This window comes from Calidris pugnax, unplaced genomic scaffold (assembly GCF_001431845.1).
Source record: "Calidris pugnax isolate Ruff unplaced genomic scaffold, ASM143184v1 scaffold13, whole genome shotgun sequence".
Taxonomy (NCBI): Eukaryota; Metazoa; Chordata; class Aves; order Charadriiformes; family Scolopacidae; genus Calidris; species Calidris pugnax.
This window is the reverse complement of record NW_015090810.1, coordinates 22,643,015-22,660,683: the sequence shown is the minus strand read 5'-3', so window position 1 is coordinate 22,660,683 and position 17,669 is coordinate 22,643,015. Positions and strand designations below refer to the sequence as shown.

The following is a 17,669-nucleotide window of genomic DNA, read 5'->3' as shown; positions in this document are numbered from 1 at the left end:
GGGGGGGGGGGGGGGGGGGGGAGAGCAAGACAGGAAACACTGACAGCCAGATTGACAGCCAAACAGGTGGGCAACACAATCTTTGGAAACTATGGAGGCTGTCTTTGGAACAGAGGGATAAAAAATAGGAACTAGAGCTAACATACCATGTTTCTTAGCAACCTCTGGGAACTACAAGATTTATCTTCACTCTATTTGGGTTCTGCAGTGTGTGGGTAGGTTAAGCTGGAAGAGATGTGGGTATTTGCTCTGTCTGGCTCGGAAGTAAGAGGTAGTATTGTTATTGAAACCAGTACAGGCTGATATAGCATGTGGTATTAAGACTTGCTGTGTCCTGGCTTCTCTCCAGAAGGCTCAGCTCGAACAGACAATGATAGCACAGTTGCTTAGAAAAATCACTGCTAGAAGCTAGGAGAAATGTTCAGACAACCTCTTTAAGGAAAGTTGTAGGAGAGAAGAACTTCCGTTAGAAATACTGCAGACACAGGGGTAACTTTCTGAGACTTTCCTTCTTTCTGATCAATTTTATGGAGGATGGGCAGATATAGCCCTTTATATTGACATTAATCTACTAATGACTTGTAGGAGCTTTGAGATAAATAAAGATTTGTTCAAGCAATATAGTTATTGATAATCAAATAAATAATTAACTTGGAAGCCTTCTAAATCAGGTCAATCTTTTTCCATTCATGTTAATGGGATTTTCCCAGTGTCTTCAGTATGAGGACATGAATCTCTCCAGTTTATCAGCGTTTATCTTGCTGGGAAGCCTAGAATTTGGCACAGTGCTCCAGATACAATCTCATAAGTGCCAAATACAGGAAAATAATAATTTGCCTAGACCTGCTTGTTTTGCTCTTCCTAACACAGCACAGCATGTCATTATTCGTCTTCATTGCTGCAAGGGTGCATTGCTGAGTCATGTACCATTTGCCCAGGTCTTTTTCAGCTGCTCTGTACCCAGTCATTAATCTGCCCTACGTGCAGGACTTTGCGTTTGCCTTTGTTGAACTTCATGAGGTTTCTGCCAGCCCATTTCTCCTGTTGAGGTCCCTCAGAATGGCAGTCCTGTCTTCCACCAGCTTCACAAGCTTGCAGCAATTTGACCTGCAAGCTTACTAAAGGTGTATTCCATCTCATCATCCAGTTAATGAAGACACTACACAGTATTGGTCTCTGTATTGACCACTAAGGAACACTACTCATATCTGGTCCAGCCACTCCAGTTGGACTTCTCTGAGCCTAGTGGTCTAGCCTGACTCACGTTGCAAGTCACCTATTCAAAGTATGTCCCTCCAATTTGGTTACATGGAGACCATGGAAGACTGTCAAAGTCAAAATAAACAACATCCACTCCTTTCCCCTAATCAACAAAGGCAATCAGCTCATCATAGAAGGCCATCAGCTTGCTCAGGAATGTTTGTTCTTGGTAAATCCATGCTGGCTTTATCAGTCAACTTCTTTACCTTTACATGCTTGGAAATGGCTTCCAGAGGCTATTCCCAAAGTGCTATGGTTAGGCTGACCAGCCTGTATGTCCTCCTCCTTGACACTCTTGTAGATGGGTGCCTTTTTTTTCCCAAGGATCAGGAACAACCCATGGTTGCTGCAATCTTTCAAAAGTCAAAGAGAGCAGTCTCATAATCACACTGGCTGTCTCCCTCTGGAGCTTTGGTGCACCTCATCTGCTTCCATTGACATGTCTATGTCCAGTTTGCATAACTGGGCTCTAACTCAGTCTTCCTTTGCCATGAGTAATTCTTCATTCTCCGATGAGAATTCTCCGCCACTACGCACAGGGACCTCAGAAATAAAGACAGGGGAGACAGGTTATCTTGGCTTTTTACAAATCTGTTGTAGCTCAGTTCCCTGCTCTGTTGAATAGTGGTCCCAGGAGGGAATAATGCCTAACCTCAGTTCTTTGGGAAGATCCTCTGGAAGCCATTTCCAAGCATAGGAAGGATAAGAAGGTTACTGGATTGACCAAAGACAAAGGATGCCCAAGTGATCTATTTGTCTTCTGTGATGAGATGACTGGCTTCACTGATGAGGGGAAAGGAGCGGATGTTTTTTGTTCCGAGTCTTTCTTTGTACCAATGTACTTACTTGCCCTTCTTGTTGCAGAAGGCTTTTTCTTGTTGTCCTACATATCCCTTGCTAGTTCCAACTCCATCTGAACTTCAGTTTTTCTACCTGTGTCCTGGAATGCTTGGGCAAGGACTGTTTCTCCCAGGCAGCCCATTTCCCTTCAGCTTTTGGGATACTTCCTTCATGAACTCCGTCAGGAGGCTTCTGTTCCTCCCTGTGGTCTTCTGCCATTCTTTCTCAACTTCCCGCACAGCCAAATGTACAATACTTGCACTTTGTGTTCAGTTATCCTTAAGATCAAACAGTTCTCCTAGACCCCTTTGCCCATCAAGGCTATCTCACATGGGATCCTGCCAACTAGATGCCAAATTAAAACCAACTTTCTTCAAGTCCAGTATTGTAATTCTGCTGCTTACCTTCCCCACTCACAAAATTGACCACTGAATAATCTCAGTGGCCAAGACTGTGCTGCACCTTCCCATACCTGACAGGTTCTTCCTTACCTGTGAGTAGCAGATCCGTAGAACATTGCCTCTATTTGGGTCATTGATCATGTATCAAAAGACTGTCCTCAATACTCTTCAGAAATCTCATCTGCTTGTGCCATACTGTGGTGGTGTTCCACCTGATGTTGGGATGGCTACAGTTCCCTGTGCTCGGTGATGATGAGGCTTCTTTTAACTATCTAAAGACTTGGACTCTCTAATTCCTCCTCTTGATCAGGGGTCCATAGCAGACACACACCACGATGTCCCCTTTGTTAGCCTCCTGTCTGATTTTGACCTATTAGCTCTGAATTGGCTTCTAACCTGCACCAGGGAAAAGTTGTATGTGTTTAAATGGCATCTTTGTCTAAGGTGCAAACCCTTCTCTTTGCCTTCAAGGCCAATCCTTCATGAAGAGTCTGTTTGCACCCATCATAGCATAGTCTTATCTGCCTGTGAGTCCTCCATGTTTTCATGATCCAATAAACTTGTTCTATGATTGCACACAGACATCTGATTCCTCCTTTTTTTTTTCCCCATGCTGTGTGTTTGTGCGTGTGCTGGCACGTGAGATGGGCACAGTCATGCTGCTTTCTCAGGGAAGCATGAGAGCCTCTTCTATTATGCTATCCCTTGTGTGCTTCATCAGGGCCTTCCGAGCCTTTGCTTCTCTTCAGGCTCTGTACTCCATCCCTTGACAAGCCTAGATAAGAACTGTTCTTCACAAGGTTAGCAAGCCGGTTGGCTCTTACCTCACTTGGCATGCTATCTATCTCTCCCAGCTCAGACTTTTTTGCATGCAAAACATGAAATAACAAGATGTATTGCAAAAACATGTTTCACTGGAAGTGGTGAAAGCCAAAGAAGCATCTGCAGTAGAGACTTGTTACAATGATGAGATAAAGATTTAAAGCACAGCAGTTCTTTGTGGGTAACTTAACGTGTGGTGCAACATTGCACTAGAACTAAGAGGGCTGGAGTGTAGTAGGTGAAGAAATGGATTTTCAGGGCTGAAGGTGCAGTAGAAGCTGGCCATTCTGCAACTGACGCGAAAGACCAGTTCAGTCCTTAGTGTCCTTTCTGCCCTTGGCTTAACCTAGTTATGGTATCCTAAATAGTGGTGAAGTCTGTTAGTATGGCACAGAGGATCTGTGTTGTGTTCATGGCTTTTACCTCATGACCACCACTGGGCGATCTTAGGCAAGATGTTCCACCTCCAATATGTTTTTAAAGTCATGAACCACACAGAGAAAACATATCCTTTATTGTACAGAAAACTGGAAGAGTCTGTAATCATCCACATGGGGACTGTTTCCATGCTTCAAAATTAATTGGAGCACTTGCATGTTTAAAGTTAAGCCGGAGCAGAGATCTCACCAGGGGCATATTGTGAAAATCATCCACTTGTCTCAGTTGTACAACAGTTTTTATTATTTATCCCTTTTCAGAATTTTCTGAAGAGCCAGTTAATCTATATAAGATGCTTATGACCAATTAAGAAAAATAAACATTGCTTCACAAAGGTGTAGATATAAATGAAAGCCCACTTGTTCTACTGATCTTCGGTATGTTTTATTTGGAAAGGGACTTTGTTTTCTAACCACTTATATTCTGTGAATTCTGTTAGAGAAGTGGCTTATTCTGCTATGCAACTTTTTTTTTTTTAATTGATTTATGGCTCAATGTTCTTACAGTACATAGATTGGTGACTCACAGGTTCCTCCTCTTCTGTGGGTGAGAGGGAACATATGCCACCTAACAACTCCTATATGTGCCACAGGACACTTTCCTCATTGGGTGTAACTACATGGGCTGATGGCAGGAGCCCACTCCCAAGTTCTGTTTGCTGTTCTTTTCCTGCTGGTTCCTAACAACTGGCAAGTCTTCAGTAATACCAAAGACTGGTTTCCCTTTTGCACTGCTGTCCTATGATCTGGTAGGTAGTGCACAGGGATGAAGTCTCTGATGGCAGGCTGGTTCATGATGTCTTTGCAAAGGTTCCTGTCTCCTGAAGTATGGTAGATGAAGCCAAAGTACAGAGTGTTGATGGACCAGGGAGCTGTATTAAGTTGTAGAACTTGTAATGATTTGAGTTAAAGGCTTGGTATTAAAATGCTGGACATAAACTTTGGGGCTTCAGGCAGTAAAATAAGACTTACAGCTTTTTCGATAGTATTTTTCTTTTGCTTTCTTCCTGCAATTTTAATTTTTCTACATTTGAAGGGTCAGGTAGTGGTGAACTCTCCCCTTTTTTCGACTCAACTGTGCATCAGCAGTAGAGACTGTAAGTTGCAATTGGTCAGAAAGGCGAGACTTCAGCCATTTATTTGGCTCATAATTTTGTTTTGCTAGTTTTATTCATGATTCACAGATTCACGTATCCAGCACTTGTTTCTGTACGTACTTTGTGTTAAAGAACAGCTGTGTTCTCTCATATGTGTGAGGTGGGGTAAAGGTATTATCTTCAGCTCAAAAGACACCCAGAGGCAGTTTGCATTTGTCGGGCTCACTGATCATATTTATCAGATCAGGAAGACCAAGAGCTTGTAAAATGGTAAAACTTACTAACAATGTAGGAATACCTGTTGCATGAGTAAGATACGTTTATTTGACCTTTTCCTCCCTTTTAGTGGTATAAATAAGACTAGTACATGTCTATTTATTTCTAAATGCACTCCTACCCACATCCTACATAGTGCACTCAGTTCCTCTCTGACAGTAGAGAGAGAAAGCAAACTTCATGAGTCATATGTTGATTACATTGACTGCCTTTTAGAAATATTAGTCACAACTGTAGGGCTAATATGAGAAACTATTGAAAAACAGACAAAAAGGTGGCTGATTGTTATATTTGCTTTAAATTGAAGCAAACAATTTGATAGTATATATGTTTCTGTTTCTCATTTCTGTTTGTAGCATGCTTCTTTTAAATTACCTGGGCAAAACTGGCAGAGACACTCCTTTAATGGCAGCTGCAATTTTCTCTGCGGGTTGGAATGTTTTTGAATCTGTAGAATCTCTGGAGAAGCCACTAAACTGGCTTCTTTTCAACTATTACTTGACTACTTGTCTACAATCCTCTATCAGCAGGTGAGTTGCCTTCTGAACTATTTAGCAAGGTGGAAGGATTTTAGCATGAGATCTACAGCAGGTATAATAATATTGACCAAATTAATGCTGTAACAACACTTCATGTAGCTGTTCTGTGTGTATATTCTTCTGTAAGTTTTGCAATCAAAAGGATCTTTGCAAGACAGAGTGTCATCAATGTGACTAAATTTCTCTGCTCCTCAAGGGACTCAGCACAAGACTATATATTTATGGATGAAGTGAATGGATCTTTCAATTTATTTAGGCATGCATTTATTGACTTGGAGTACATATGTATACATACTAATTCTTTTAAGTCAGCATTGGCTGCAAAAGCATGGGAAGGATTAGTTCATCCTTTGCTTTATAAAATGAGGGTGTATTTTGTATTCCCAAATATTTAGTTATCTTATCTTTGGTATCTTTCTCATGGCTTATACAGATTTTTACTATGTTGATCGATGTGTCTGCATATGAATGAACAATTCTTGTGCTTTTGGATTCCAGACAGATTTTTAATATGGCGGAAAATTAAAAACAAGCGTGTTCTTGTTACGGAGTTATTTTTATAAATGTATTTGTAAAGCATAGGACTTCTACATCTGTTTATATAACAGAAAACAAGCCCTCCACTTTTTCCCTCTTTCTTTTTAGGCATCGACAAATGTTGGAGAAATTATTTGATATGGATCTTGTGATGAAGGTACGTGAAAATGTTACTTCTGCTTTAGCTGGATGCTGTTTTCCAAATGCTGACATGGTTCCCTATTTGAATTCTGTACTTCAGGCTAGAACTGTTAGAGAATTTGATAAGCAGTTCACTTCAGTCATGTTTGGCTACCGTACAATTGATGATTACTATGAAGATGCTAGCCCATGTCGCAAGCTGAAGTCAGTAGGAATTCCAGTGTTATGTCTAAACTCTGTGGATGATGTTTTCTCACCAGGTCATGGTAAGTTTAGGATTTTTAAAATATATTTGTCTGTATATGCTATCATTAAGACAAACTACAGAGGTCTGAGAATGAAGTCAGACCTGTGTGTGGAGTTGTATTTAAGTGTTACTTGTACATAGGATCAAGACATCCAGGGATGGATCTGTATTGCAATTTATTTACAGTGTAAGACACGTATAAAACCACTGATGATAGAGAGACCTGATTAGTACAGAATGAAGAAGCATATGGAGTGGCAGCCATTAGCCATTAGTAGACTCTTTACAGTCAAAAGAAAGAAATAGGCACATTTAGAGTGTGAGTTATCTCACTGTGAGGAAGATATCAAATGTATTGCCCTTTCAGAAGCACCCATTGCTATTCACCAAGTATGAAGAGAGCCTATAATGAGGAGCTGTGATCCAGATGTTTGTATTGCAGACATTCAGAGTTCATTGAAAGTGAAAACAAGTATTTTTTTTTATTGCTGTTTTCCAATCCAGTCCCTACAAGAATGTCTAGGAATTGCTTATGTTTCAGATGATTTGAAATCCTCAGCTGTTGATCTCGATGTCACCTCCAGTGCCTGAAAATTAAAATTAAGAAAAAATGTAAGTTAGCATGTAGGCCAAAATCTAGGGTAAGGGAAGAGATATAGACAAGGTAAGCTCCTGGAAAGAGGCATGTTGAAATTAATAAGGATCTAACTAGAAGATGAGGCAGCAATATCAGCTAGTAACAGATAGGCTGAAAACTGTTTTCCCTTTTCTTCCTGTCTTCTGCTAAACACATGATCATTATGAACATCTTGCTTTTGATCTGAGGATCAAAACCCTGTTGCTAACTGTCTTAAAAAAGATACGCTTGTCCCTGCGGTCTGTGTATTGTTTATAGTGAGAAGAGAGGGAGAACAAAAGCTCATGTAGAGGAAAATGACTATAATGAACAGCTGGTTGAGGGGACAATCTTCAGCAGTGAACACCTGACACCCTCAAATATGAAATTTATACACTTGATTTATTTTAGGAAAGTTTTCTTCTGCCACCACAAGTCAAGTGAGATTCTTGTAGAATGAGTCATGAAACCGAAGTGAGTACGCAAACAGATTAGAACAACAAACAGAAGGAATTGGAATTGGAGAAATTGAAGGAATTGGAAGAGATTCTGTGTGTGTGTGTACTGTTTACCTGTGCGCAGATGTACAACACATACATAAACATGCACACACATTACTATTTATAGTTCGAAGACCTGTTAGAGACAAATCATAGAATGGTTAGAGTTGGAAGGGACCTTAAAGATCATTGAGTTGCACCTCCCCTGCCATGGGCAACCATTAGACCAGGTGGCTCAATGTGACATGAAAAGGGCTGCTTCAGTAGAATGCCCTAGAAAAAGACAGTCTGATTTCTTCTCCTCTTGACCAAAAAGCATCCATGCTATGCATGAACTATATAGAGAGGTGACAGCCACCTACTGTGAGGAAAAAAAAGGTTGAGGCTGGATTAGCCAAACCACCTATCCCTTACATTGGCCAAAACAGGGGCTTAAAAAAATAGTAAGATCTGGTCAAACATAACAATATTCTTCAAGAATGCTGCATCTGCCTTTAACAATTTGCTGTTCAATTTGCTTTCTGAGACAGAGTTAGTCCCTTTGTATTTACTAGCCTCTGTGGGATTTTTTTTTTCCCCTTGAAATTAGCCAGTTGCTGTTTCTGTTATAAGCATATAACATCCTGGAAATGAGAATGGATGGGGCTTTGACCCTAAAATCTGTGTCCAAATATAAAATTGGGCTAGAGATTCTGAAGATCAATTTTTGTGGGTCTTATTATCCTGGGGAAGACTTTCCCCATAGTACTGCGAGGTGGGTGATCTGCTGTGCCATGTTTCTGCCATTAAGTATCTTAGAGGGGGAACACTGGCTTCACCTCTGTGTTTAGTTCCAGCTCAGTTTGTGGTTTCTGTTCTAAAGTGAAGCAGTAACTATAGCAAGAGTAAGATAGCTTGTTAGCACAAGTAACAACAGCAGTGAACCAGACTGTGCCTCTGTCCCTGGAGGATTCGTTAACTTTTTCCAGCCTATTATCGCTGGGACTGGGACCTTTATTAGCTAAATTAAAGCTAGTGCAGATATTCTATCCCCTTGTCTCTTCATTTTAGAAATAAACTCCAGCTCTCAAGGGCCAACCATTGACCTTGACCCCATGAAATTCAATCTGAACACAAGGAAACACTTTTTTAGTGTGAGAGTTGTGTAACAATGGCAAAGAGGGGTTGTGGGGTCAGTCTCCATCTATGGAGATACTCAAAACCTGATGGGACGCAGTCCTGGGTAACCTGCTCTACGTAACCCTGCTTGAGCAGAGGGGTTGGACTAAATGATCTCATGAGGTCTCTTACAGCCTCAACAGTTCTGTGATTGTGTAGTTTGACTAGCCAAAAGATTGAGTCCCCTAGAGTATAGCTGTAGCAGTTCTCTCCTCCCTTGAAGCTGTTTTTTAAAGGAAACATGACTCTTGGTGAACAGTGGGTTATAGGGATGTCTCTTGTGTAAGATTAAGTGTCAAACCTATTGTTAGAATGCCTTAGAAGTCTTGCAGGGTAGAGGTGGTGAAGTAGAGCACCAGCACTTCTGAAACAAGAAGTGTTAGGGTGTTGTAATGACTGTCCATCCTCTCTTAAACTCTAACCCTAACCTTTCTCCATGAAAATGTTTGGGTGGTTAGGCATTAATTTATTCCTTGTTCACAGAGTTAATGCTGTTGGCTATAAACCACTGTCCTTGTGGTGACAAGTCTACCTTAGAAAGAACCACCAGGGGAATGTTGATTTACAGCCAATAGCATGACTCTGTTATGTGTGTCCGTCCTTGGCTCCTTTGTTGTTTGTGCTGTGCACCCTCAATGTGAAAAGTTGCACTGGCAGGAGACACGGGGTTATCTGATTAGGAGCCTAGAAATTATGGCTGCTGCCATCAGTTACTGGAGTTCAGTCATCTCAACACTTCTGCAGGCTGTTTTATGTTAGCAAACATAAAGGGCTGGTGTTACTCTGGAAGGTGACTTTATTCTGGCAACTGGCTTGTTTCTTCTGACTTGAAAGCGTGTGGACACGTGTAAGCCTGTGGCAACCAGAGGCAGTTTCCACTCACAACTGTATAATGGATTCAAAGCCACAAAATTTCTTCTCAGCCAGACCCCAGCCTTTTACTGACTTTGTGGACTGGTTATTTCATGCCTCATCACTCCCAGTAATACCTACCCACCTTTAAGCCACCTTACACCTCTGCTGTAGATAGCTGTAGTTTCCGACAGTTGGGAAACAGGCCTAGAAAACTCATGAGGGAAAAAGCTGTGCCAGAATTTTTTTGTGTTTAAATATCTTTTATAAAGCCAGTCGCATCTATCTTCCCTGTAACAGAACTTGGGGGATATAAACCCAAGTCTGCTTTGTCACTACACAACATGGACCTAAAGAGACTTCCCTTAATAAGTGCAGATGCTGTACTTACTGCCTCTTCTTGATCATTTCTTCTCATGTAGCTTTTTGGTACACTTTGTACTTCCAAGCAATTATTTTTTAATATATTGTGAAAAGGTGCCCTTTGATCTCAGTCCAGTACTAGGAAGAAACAATTAATTTGCAGTCCTTCCTTAACTTTGCTGTTTAAAGTTCATAGAGCTTGGCAGCTGATGTATCTGTAGTTTCATTCTGGAACACACTTCTCATATTGCATAATACTAAGTAATGAAAACAAATGCTTTCTTCATTGCATGACACTTCTCTCACCATAACTAATTTAAACAAGCCATTGCTTCAGGAAACATGTAATATAACCGAGTCAAGCCCTTTTATTTTGTTGGTGTGAAAAATAAAACAAGAAGCTGGAATGATAGAATTCATTATCAGTGTCATATTTAACTTTTCATATGAGGTGGCATTTTTCTCCTCAGAGACTTTAAGCAGCGCATTAGGCATCCAACTTAAAATTTACTATACTAATGCTTAGCTAATTGCTGCTGGTGAACTGCCGCTGAAAGCCTGCCCTTGAAGGTACCATGCCAGCTCCCTCCTGATCCATTGTGCCGAATAAGTGCATGTCTGAAGCTCAGCTATACTTTTTATTGAACTCTCTGATCCTTTTCTGTCCTTCTGAATCCAAACTTGGAGTAATTGCTCTTAGATGTTGTTTTGCATCCTATTATGCAAACAGCACTGTTGAGTGAAGTTGTCTGGAGATACCGAATGGCCAGATGGATAACAATTAGAGTAAGAGTTTAAAGAACAGGGAGAAATCAACTAAACAATGGAACAGAAAGTTTGACAGCAGTCTGACTTAAAGAAGTCTGATTTATTTAAACCGATGCTGCTTCGCATATATGTATTTCTGTTGTTCTTTTTTAAAAATACTTTTTGCAAAGAACATATAAATTGATTTTGAACAAGGTAATACATATCTATTTACACTGTGGTTCTGTGATCACAAGTAACAGGTCTGTGCCTGCTGGATCAAACAGCAGTTCTGGTCAGTAGAAATAAGTACAAGGTTACATGTGGACAAAAATGATCTGCAGTATCTTTTGGCATACCATCCTCTATCCTAGAGTGCATCACATCCAGTGCTCCATTCATCTGCCCTTTACATTGCAGAATTTGCTCTGTTGCACTGTAGGTTTTTTTGTGGATGGCTAAGAGCCCCTAGAAACAGCCTTGAGACAAGTACCACACCACTGCCAAGCATCATTTGCATTTTGGCACTGGAGAGCAACACAACATTTTCAATTCTCTCCTGAGAAGCTGCAGAGCAAGAAACTCTTCTGGCGAGGAGTCATACAAATGGTGACCCAGCTCTATCAAACTGACTATGCCAAGGGCAGGCTCTCCTGTTCACCACAGGGGAGGTAAGAGCAGAGAGGTAACAGCAGGTGAATCTTGGCACCTACTGAAAATCCTCACTGCAGATTGGAGCAAACGACGGCACATTCAGCACAGAGCTGCAGTTTGTGGTAAGAGGGATGGTCTGTGGCAGAATTCTGCTGTTAAGTCCATGTTAGTTAGAACAGGAAGAACTTCAGCATGGGGAAGATGACATTTGTAAAGACCTGTGTGTGGCTCATGCATTACCTGGCACAGAAGATAACCAGCATCCTAGTGCTGGTATGCTTCCAGGAGAGAGCTGCTGGAGCTGTTTGGAGGCAGGCAGCGTGTGGCATCCACTACATTATTTCCAATCAGTTTTGGAATGAATAATTAACCACCAGCAAACTGGTTTGGGAGGTATCATTACGCTGGCAACCTCTGAATGACAGGTATGCAGAGATCACAGCTTTGCCTCTAAATGCTACCCCAGCTGGGTTGGCATAGCAGATGAGACATATACTGTCATCTTCCTTCCACACTTCCAACAAAGTGCTTTTTCAGCAAGAATCATAGAATCATAGACTGGTTAGAGTTGGAAGGGACCTTAAAGATCATCAAGTTCCACACCTCCCACCAGACCAGGTTGCTCAAAGCCCCATCCAGCCTGGCCTTGAACACCTCCAGGGATGGGGCATCCACAGTTTCTCTGGGCAACCTGTTCTAGTGTCTCACCACCCTCAGAGTGAAAAATTTCTTCCTGATAGGAAGAAAGGATATTTCTCTCTACCCTTTGACACCAGTCTGACAAAGTGAATGGCCATCATGTTTTTACACAATCTTAGCTAGTCAAGAGGTTTGTTCAGGCCAGTATGCAGCTGATTCTGAAACCATTAGGATCGATGGACTTCTCATGTTATCTCTGATTCTTGGAGATTACATCTGTCTCTCCTCACGCACTCCTCCCCATACCTTTCCACATAAGCCTATGGATCAGCCCCCTCAGTGACCAGAGAGACAGCTGCAGAATGGCTGTGGAAAGTGTGATGCACTGCCTGAAGCAGGAATGAGGGACTCGGGCTTGAGTCTGAGCCCCACTTCACTCTTGTGATTCTGCTTAAGATGGCCCATGCGCTACTAGAGGGCAGAGGAGCAGATGACTTGGTAGAGAAAAGTGGGCAAATTCCTATGCAGTTGGCGGAAGCTGACAGGAATCGTAGCTGCTGTCTTTGTACACGGTAATGTGTTCATCCAGAGAATCCAAGGGAGCCAGATCAGAGATTGCTGGGCAGATTAACTCAGGCAAAACTCCAGATGAGCTCTTGCTGAGTCTGGAGTCTGAAAATGATGCGTGTGTTGGTTTGCAAGAAACAACGCATTGTTCTCTGATACTCTTGTTTTCAGCCTGTGCTATTTCCCCATCAAGGCTGGCAGGCCCTAGGCTTTTATTTCATTGACTTTTCTTTTCAGTCTTGCCTCAGTATTGCTTTGAAAAGCCCAGGTACTGCATACTGTATTTTCAGTTTTCCAGCTGAACAAAGGAAAAGTCAAGGACTTCTGGTAGAGAGAGTGAGAAGCATGGTTTCTTCCACCTAGTAAAGAATCAAAATCTAAATGCGTTACTAAATGCTGGAATCTATAAACTGCTTAGATGCAGGCAACTTCAAAAGGAGGAAAAGAGCAAAAGAGATGAATGGCCCTGAGTAGCAAACAATCTCACGTACCCTGCAAGAGAATCCCCATTGCTCTCTGGAGCTCTCTATGCTCCATTCAAGGCACAATCAAGCACCTTATTTTATGGGCAGGACTCTTCTAACACAACATTCATAAAAGACACAAACCCTTCTACGGCTACGCTTGGTTTAGCAGCTGTGCTGAGGCCCTGGAGTGGAACAGAGCATGTCATTCCAAGCACTGCTAGGGCCTCTGAGGCACTGACTGCTCCCCTGACTCTGCAGGTCCAGTGCTTCTGCCCTGTGATCTATTTTAAGTTGTGCATCTGTTCACCACAGTCGTCATATTCAAGATCTTGAGTGATGTACTCTGGGGGTCCTTGTTTAGCTAAGGGACCTAGCTTTAGAGTAACCTGCTGTTACTCTAGTTGCTGAAAACGAAGGCAAATCAGCATCTGAAGGACACAGATATGAATCTGTCAGCATCCAAGTCACAGAATGGTTTGAGTTGGAAGGGACCTTAAAGATCATTGAGTTCCAACCCCCCTGCTGTGGGCAAGGACACCTCCCACTAGACCAAGTTGCTCAGAGCCCCATCCAGCCTGGCCTTGAACACTTCCAGGGATGGGGCATCCACAGCTTCTCTGGGAAACCTGTTCCAGTGTCTCAGCACGCTCACAGGAAATAATTTCTTCCCGATATCTAATCTAAATCTACCCTCCTTCAGTTTAAAATCATTACCCCACATCCTATTGCTCCACTCCCTGTTAAAGAGACCCTCCCCATATCTCCTGTAGGCCCCCTTTAGGTACTGGAAGGTCTCCCTGGAGCCTTCTCTTCTCCAGGTGAACAACCCCAGCTCTCTCAGCTTGTCCTCGCAGGAGAGGTGCTCCATCCCTCTGATCATCTTTGTGGCCCTCTTCTGGACCCGTTCCAACAGGTTCATGTCCTTCCGGTGTTTAGGACTCCAAAGCTGGACACAGTACTCCAGGTGGGGTCTCATGAAAAATGGAAGTCAGGAACTCAGCTATAAAGAAGGTAGTGATAGACAGGGATAATGACTATTGAAGGATAATGACCTTTGAAATAACAAATGTCTAAAAAGGTAAAGGAAAGCAGTCTCCTAGAAATAGGAGTGATTGGGGGTGTCTCTGAAGGAAGTTCAGTCAGAAAGGGATTGGACAACTGAAACTCCCAAAAAGTGAACCTGATTAAAAATCTCTCTTCAAAAATACTTCAAAGTAAACGAGGCAGCAATAGGAATCCTGCAAATAACTTGCTGCTTTGTGTTATAGTACTAAGGCAGTTTTACTTTAGCAATGTATGACCTAAAATCAGATTTATTTTCTTGTGGAATCATAACCCCTTTTTGGACAATACAGTGAAATTACTACTACTCCCTTCGCCCTGGACAAAGCATGTCATCTTTTGTTGTTGTTTTTTCTGTCAGTTCTGAATAATCAAAAAATCTTTATGATTTTTTTTCCCTTCTATGAAATTTATTTGAAAACTGGAACTTTAAAAGGCACACTGAAATGTATTGGGATTTCTGCTTGTTCAGGATTATATTTAACATACTTAAAACTCCAAAGGAAGTTGCTCAAATAACTTAATAACTTATTCCAAGTTATTACCTCAAATAACTTATATCAGGAGCACAAACATCACAGCTCCATAAAGCTCCACTGTTGTGGCAACCAGTTCCTATGATAGTGTCATCTCGTACCACTGAAATGCCATTTGTAAAGCCCTAAGCACCTCAGGCTGCACTGACTGACCTTTATTTTCTTTCACAAAGAGAACTGCCCAGGTGATAGCACTGATTAAGCCACATATCTAGGTATATTCAAATTAAGATGCATTGAAGTCTCTGCGCATTTCAAGATCAGCGCGTGTCTCAGGTGTAGTTCATTAATGACTTTAAGCTAATTGTGGGCTGTCACTGCAAGGGCCACTTCACCACAACCCTCCTCTGACTGTGCCTGCCACCACTTCCTTATTGGCATTAACATGGGGACCCAGATCAGGGAGCTGATGCAGCTGAACACTAACCCAGCAAAAGAAAAAAATCCTTGTAGTAACTGGTCTAATAATCTAAATTCCAAATTAAATCATTTTCTAGCAGTCACTCTTCAGGAGAGAACCACTAACCACTGACACGGAGCAGCTTTGTGTGTCCTCGTGCAGTTGTTTGCCCTTCCTCTTTTCCTATTTACCACCTGTATTTAGATTATGAGCTCCTCAGGGCCAGAACCACCTCCCAGTGTGTTTGCATGGTGTGGTCTAAATGTGCAGCTGGAAATGTATGGCAAATCAGGCATAATGATGAGAACCCAGGATAATCTTTAATATTAGCTGCTGGTAGGATATCTTACAGACAAAATCTTACCATGACATTAAAGGTTTTGTGTTTGGGGTCTCCTACAAAAAGAAGGGGATTCACAAGGTTCTAGTTCCTCAGTTTTTTCCAAAGTTGAATATTGCAATACAGGTTAAAAACTACATGCTTGATTGCCCTTTCACTTTCACTATTTATACCAGATTGTAAATATGCATTCATGTGGGTGCTGTTCCATCAGTATAACTGAAAGAAAGACGAAGCCCAGTCATTTCTGAAACTTACATGGCAGCAAGAAAAATCACTCAGATAAGGCGAGTTAATGATGAAGAGAGAAATGGCTTTTAATACAGCTATGGTTCTATGTCCTGTGGTATGTTTAAGCATTATGTTAATGATGTTGTGCATATTTATTCATATAGAATATGGGAGATGTTTAAGAGGAATTATTCAGTGGCTGACATTTCACAGAAGGAGAAGGACTTAAAACTTTTCCCCCCGTTTTTTAGCTATACCAGTAGAAACTGCCAAACAAAATGCCAACGTGGCTTTGGTTCTGACTTCGTGCGGAGGCCATATCGGTTTTCTGGAAGGAATATGGCCAAGGAAGTGCACTTACATGGACAGAGTCTTCAAGCAATTTGTGCAAGCTATGTTCGAGCATGGAAACAAAATCTTTAGCATGTAGCTTTGGACCACTATTATAGCACAGTGGCACATCCTGACAAGGGCAGTTAAGCTTAATGCACAAATTTTAACTCCTGTAAGCCAGCAAATGGATGAAGTCCATTACTACATGCAAAAATATTTTTTGCCTAAGATTTTGTAGCAAGAAACTAAATATTACGTTGTCACTTTTATATTTATTTTTAATATGCCTTACTAAGAATGACCTTAAATGAAACAGCATTCTGCATACATCAAATTGCACTTAACCAAAACCATCAAGTAAACAGATTATAATTCCTCAGGATTTTAATTTAAACCAGTACATATTTAGGAGACTTAAGTTAGATTGCTTATATTAGACTGGCAACACTCAAAATAGCATATATTATCCTGTCACACATAGTACAAGTTGGCCTATTCCTTAGGACAAAGATGGTGAAAATCTTAAAATACGAAAACAAAAGGAGGAGGGAACAAAAAGAAGCACTGGTTCTTCAAATAAGTCAAAATTTCAGCATGTTATTCCATAGCATTAGATTGATACCCGCTTTTGCTGTTCTACCCTGACAGTATTCAGATCTAGGGCTAGTTGTTGTTTTTTAAACTATGTCAATGCCATACTTGTCTTACATGATTATTTTTTAAACAGCTAATTTATAGTGTTTACATATAACCAAAAGATTCCTTTAAAACAGTACTGTAATATCTTATGTAATTAAAAGACATCTTGCATTTCAAAGTTCATGTAAAGCTGGGTGTTGTCATATACGTAATACGTACTTCATGTAACCAGTAAACTCAATGATTCTATCTGTTATGTTTGTATTACCCTGCAAGAACATTTCAGTTTTAAAGAATAAACTTTAGAACATCAGGAAATTACGATATAATCTGCTTTAAATTAAAAAAAATAATAATTATCCGAACCTTTTGTCTTGGCTATTGTTTCAGATAATTTCTAAAAAGAATGCAACAAACTGCATGAGGAAAGCTGGGAGCCAGGGGGTGGGAGCCCCGTCCCTCTGGTTTGATCATTTGTCAGCGCTTTGGCAATAGGTTGTCAAATCACTGAAGACTTTGCAAACAGATTTGTGCCCTCACTGTTCTCCTCAAACAGAGTGAGAGCCAGCGTGGACCTCTGAGGAAAAAGAACAGTTGGACAGAATGCGTTTTGAAACTGTTGGGAAGCCCTAATTTAGGGCATACTGACATTAAAAAAAAAAAAAAAGAAGCCTTTAACCAGCTTCTGTGGAGCTCCCACCTCGTGCTCATCACTGATTTGGGCCCAGCCACACAAGATAAGGCACTAAGGATGCCTTTGTATTTTTATTTTTATCTTTTGAGCGGGGTCAGTACAAGAAGAAAACAGGGATAAAAAAGCAAGCCAGGTCTTTTGTCTCAAGCAGTACGTGAACAGTCTGCTTGCAAGGCATGTTTCCTAGTAACAGCAAAGGAGGAACAAAAATACTCTTTTTCTTTAGAAAAAGAAATTGGGACATGCTATAAGAAAGCTAGTTTTGTAAGGTGGA

General features: G+C 41.2%; 1 protein-coding gene across 2 annotated transcripts in view; it reads left to right on the top strand.

Moving 5' to 3' along the window:
• ABHD3 (abhydrolase domain containing 3) overlaps positions 1–17,066 on the top strand; it is a 26,420-nt gene extending 9,354 nt beyond the window's left edge. The window contains exons 6-9 of one of the 2 annotated variants that reach the window (XM_014938619.1): positions 5,490–5,663; positions 6,318–6,366; positions 6,451–6,616; positions 15,981–17,066. In XM_014938619.1, the coding sequence (XP_014794105.1) occupies positions 5,490–5,663; positions 6,318–6,366; positions 6,451–6,616; positions 15,981–16,159 (568 nt within the window). In that variant the 3' untranslated portion in view covers positions 16,160–17,066. The remainder of the gene's footprint in view (positions 1–5,489; positions 5,664–6,317; positions 6,367–6,450; positions 6,617–15,980) is intronic. The other variant, XM_014938621.1, reaches the window with a different exon arrangement.
• Positions 17,067–17,669: the final 603 nt, after the last annotated feature.